At 37.6% G+C, this 4,086-nt stretch overlaps 1 protein-coding gene across 1 annotated transcript in view; it reads right to left on the bottom strand.

The window, feature by feature from the left end:
* Window positions 1–2,204: 2,204 nt before the first annotated feature.
* MED14 (mediator complex subunit 14) overlaps window positions 2,205–4,086 on the bottom strand; it is a 64,863-nt gene continuing 62,981 nt past the window's right edge. The window contains exon 31 of the mRNA XM_077748494.1: window positions 2,205–3,036. Within this exon, the coding sequence (XP_077604620.1) occupies window positions 2,963–3,036 (74 nt within the window). The 3' untranslated portion in view covers window positions 2,205–2,962. The remainder of the gene's footprint in view (window positions 3,037–4,086) is intronic.

The following is a 4,086-nucleotide window of genomic DNA, read 5'->3' as shown; positions in this document are numbered from 1 at the left end:
AAGAACACAAGGGGGGGGGGCCGCGCCTGAGTGGCTCAGTTGGTTGTGTCTGACTTTGGCTAAGGTCATGATCTCATAGCTCGTGACTTTGAGCCCAGCATCAGGCTCTCTGCTGTCAGTGTGGAGCCCATTTTGGATCTTCTGTCTCCCTTCCTCTCTGCCCGTCCCTTGCTCTCTCAAAAATAAACAAACATTAAAAAAAGAACACTTGGATAATAAATATTAAAGTAAAATGTAATAGGTAGTACTTGGAAGGGAAAAATTATGAAAGGAACTTTTTATGTAGAAACTGGATTCCAAATTTAGGGTAGCAAAATTATACTTCTTGAAGTTATCAAATTAATCATGGTCCAAATAACGACTAACAGACTGTCAGTATCCTGTGGCTGAATGAGTTACTGTATTAACTGCAACACCGTTATTAGTGGGATTTACATTCCAATCATGTATATTTTAGTTTCTGCAGTAGCTCAGGGTAAACTTTCAAACATTAAGGTTCAGCCCCTGTTATTAATAACTTGATATTTTGTGTTGAATTTTTCGCTTTCTTCCTAATTCTGAAAGTTCTGTGCATTCCAAAACAGCATTTCAGCAAATGAGAAATAGAAGGTGGCAAATAAGGACCAATTTCTTCTTTCGAGATCAAACTAATACTAAACCAGGGTATTATCCAAAATATCCCTGTGAAAATTAACTAGAGAGAGTTGGTAGTTCTCTGAAACTTGTATAAATTTATTACCAAAATTACTAAAATGACACTGAAAACACCTTAAAGACCCAAACCACCTATCAAAAAAATCACTACAGGCATCCAGTCCCTTTGACTGAACCTGGGTAATAAAAGAGGCAAAGGACATGGTTTGTCATGAAACCTAAGATTTGAATACTAGCGTTTTCAAGCTTTAATAAAGTATATACTGATTCCAAGTCCCAAGCATATCAAAATTTGTATTCATGGGTTTACTCTTAAGCAGCAAAAGCAAATTCTGCTCACTGAATCCTATCTTTTGATTTGCACAAGGCATTCAGAGATGAGTTATAATCAGGAAAAAAGTGTTCACTGAATGCATCATTTTTAAAAATACAGTTAACATCTTGAAACCACTTAAAAGGGAGAATACCTCAGAAGCTTACTCTACTTGTAAAATCGGAGACAATATTATCCTGCAGATAAAAATACATTTCTTGTATATACATGTAGATTTCTACATGAAAGAAAGGACTCAGCTACAAATAGAAAAGTGCTGACCCTTGATATAGACATTGTTGATTGCCAAACCGATGTGATTCCCATTGTAAGGAGAACTGAAAACTGAATGATAAAAGTTAAAGGAAGGATAAAGTTCAGTCACCTGTTCCTGAATAGCGGCAGAGCTGGGCAAGAAGGAGGGGATAAAGGTAGAAATAAGACACAGAAGAAAGGCAAAGGCGGCCTCAATTCTGACCAGAAGTGAATGGAGAATCAAGCAAAGTTGAGAACAGATAATGATATAGCTGCAGTGAGATGCTTGAAACTAGAATTTGGTAGGTGATAGTTAATAGAAGCTCAAATCATCTTAAAGGGGAATTAGAACATCTAAAATTTATTGGAGGGCCAATGTTACAGTGACCAGATAATTCAGTGCAGTATTATCATATAAAAAATCTTTCCCAAATTAACATTTAAGTCACCAGAAGACCTTTGCTTCTGATCACATTCTCTGAAGCTTAAAAAGGTCCCCGACTGACTGGGAGGGAGCACAGTGCTCCAAAAAGAAACTCTGCTGAGATGTGTCAGCACCAGAAACTCCACCTGACCCTGGATGGGCAGTGGATCTTGGATTCTTCAAAGTGGGGGGACTGTGCCAGGTTTCTTTCAAGCAAAACATTTTACCATTTTGGTGACAATGACTTAAAGATTGTGTACAATAACCCCAATTTTGGTGGGGAAGAAATGGGGGACAGGTTAAGCAAGATAAAGAAATGTCACAGAAATTTCATGCAAGGGTGGAACATCCAAGTTCTAGGTTTCCTAATTAATGCGGTCTGCAGAAGCATCCTGCAAACTAAATTTGCCTAACAGAAAAAAGTTCCTTTATCTTCAATGGATGAGAATGACTGCAGTAATTTGGGAACCTTGATCCATATGAACTACTCACTGTCTCTTCTCAAAGACTGGTTCCTTCTTTTTTACCCAAATCCTACACTGAAAGACAACTAAGGTGCAAAATGGTCACCACCGGTGAAGTTAGGAATGGTTGAAGAAAATAATTAACCTTGAAACAAAGAAGCAGATGTTTTGGGTCAAATTCCAGACACGTATCATTAAAAATTAACTACTGGCCCCACCAGGTGAAAGATGAAGGGAGGCCCTGAGAAGTCTATAGGGCTGATATACACACAAGTGAGTGTCACTGTTGTTTTGTTTTAAACCTAGTTTTATTAAATATTGCTTCTTTGGGATGTGTTTATAACAACTCCCAGAACATTTTCATGTAAGGATTCAAAGCGGGCATATTAAAATACAGCTTCAATAAAAAGTTTATCACAGTTTTACAGTATTCAAAAAAGACAGACCTGCCTTAAAAAACAAACAAAAACCAAAAAAAGGACTATTACACCCAAAACATAAGAAAACAATTAAATAAACAAGTTTGGCATTTCCATAACTTTATAGTATAAAACAGAATATTAAATCTATTACTGGCAAGCGGACACTGATGTTTTACCTAGTTTGAAATGTGTCCCATTTAAACACACTATACAAGTTCACTATACAAAAGATTGATGGTCTTTTTGATGAAAGAAGTGCACCCTGAAAAATTTTGCCAGTTTAGAATATTTATCTCTAAAAGTCAAAAAAGTCCTTTTTCTTTTTAAACTGAAGGCTAAATTCAGATTTTTTTTTTGTTTGTTTGTTTTTTTGTTTTTTTTGCTGTTTTGTCTCATTTGTCAGCCTTCCTGGTTTTAAAAACAATAGTGTCTATGGACGCCCACCAGGGGGCAGTGTAAGATTAGCCATTAAATCACGAACAGCTGCAAATATTGTGCATTCACCTGCAACAGAGAAAAATGGTCATTAGCTATTCGCAATACAGGAAAGATGATGTCAACACACCGGTGGGGGTAGGGATAATTAAACTCAGCAAGAACTTTAAGGGTCAAAATAAAAGACTAGATGTTAACTGCACAGATTATAGGGGACTAAGCTTTCGTGTTAAGTATCAAATGATGCTTGGTTCGGGTTTTGTTTGTTTTCCTTGTGGAGAAATTTTGGGTAAGTCCCAGTTAGGTGTATGAACTTAAGAAGATAGGCCTAGAGTTTCTCCGTAGAAACACTGGAGCATTGGATAAGCCTTAACGGTTGGGTTTCGAGGCTGCGGACAGTCTGTTTATGCATTTTGAATCTAATGCAAAGATCTAGTTTGTATTTGTGCATCAGTTACAACATCTACGATGTCCTTCTAATGTTGCTTCAAAGGCCAGATTAAAATGTCTATGACAGCACTGTCCAATAGAACTTTCTGTACTAATGGAAGTATTCTAGATGTGCACTATGGCTAGTATGACTGAGGAACTGAATCTTAACCTTTAATTTTAATCAGCTTAAATTTAGATAGCCACATGTGGCCAGTAGTGACAGTTATACTGGACAGTGCAGTTCTATAACATATATTGGAGTTTTCTCAAATTTAACGGAAATGATAACTTCTGGAGTTCAACATTAAAATCAATGAAAAATAAAGTGATTTTTCATAAAAGCACCTCACTGGGAGGGGAGGAAGTGATGGGTTTCAGGGGGGAGGGGGACTGAAGTATGACACACCAACAATCCAAAAACAAGACTTGTTTGGGGGTGGAGGGGGAGGCTAATGATTCATCCTTTTGATTTCCCCTTTGCTCAAAGAAACCAAAGACCCTGCCTCTTACTTCTTGTGAACATGACACATACTTAGACATAATCAACTGAAACCAGCTGTAAATAATATAAGCCAAAAGCTGGCTCCCTGTCTTGGAGCATGGCCTGGCGCTACAGTGGTTGCAAAGTGAGAGAACCAGGGACCCCAAATGAATAATGAATAGCCTTCTGGCAAAGGGAGGGATGGG

The sequence above is a fragment of the Crocuta crocuta genome, unplaced genomic scaffold, assembly GCF_008692635.1.
Source record: "Crocuta crocuta isolate KB4526 unplaced genomic scaffold, BGI_CrCroc_1.0 scaffold49, whole genome shotgun sequence".
Taxonomy (NCBI): Eukaryota; Metazoa; Chordata; class Mammalia; order Carnivora; family Hyaenidae; genus Crocuta; species Crocuta crocuta.
The sequence above is the reverse complement of the archived record's forward strand: the minus strand, read 5'-3'. Positions and strand labels throughout refer to the sequence as shown.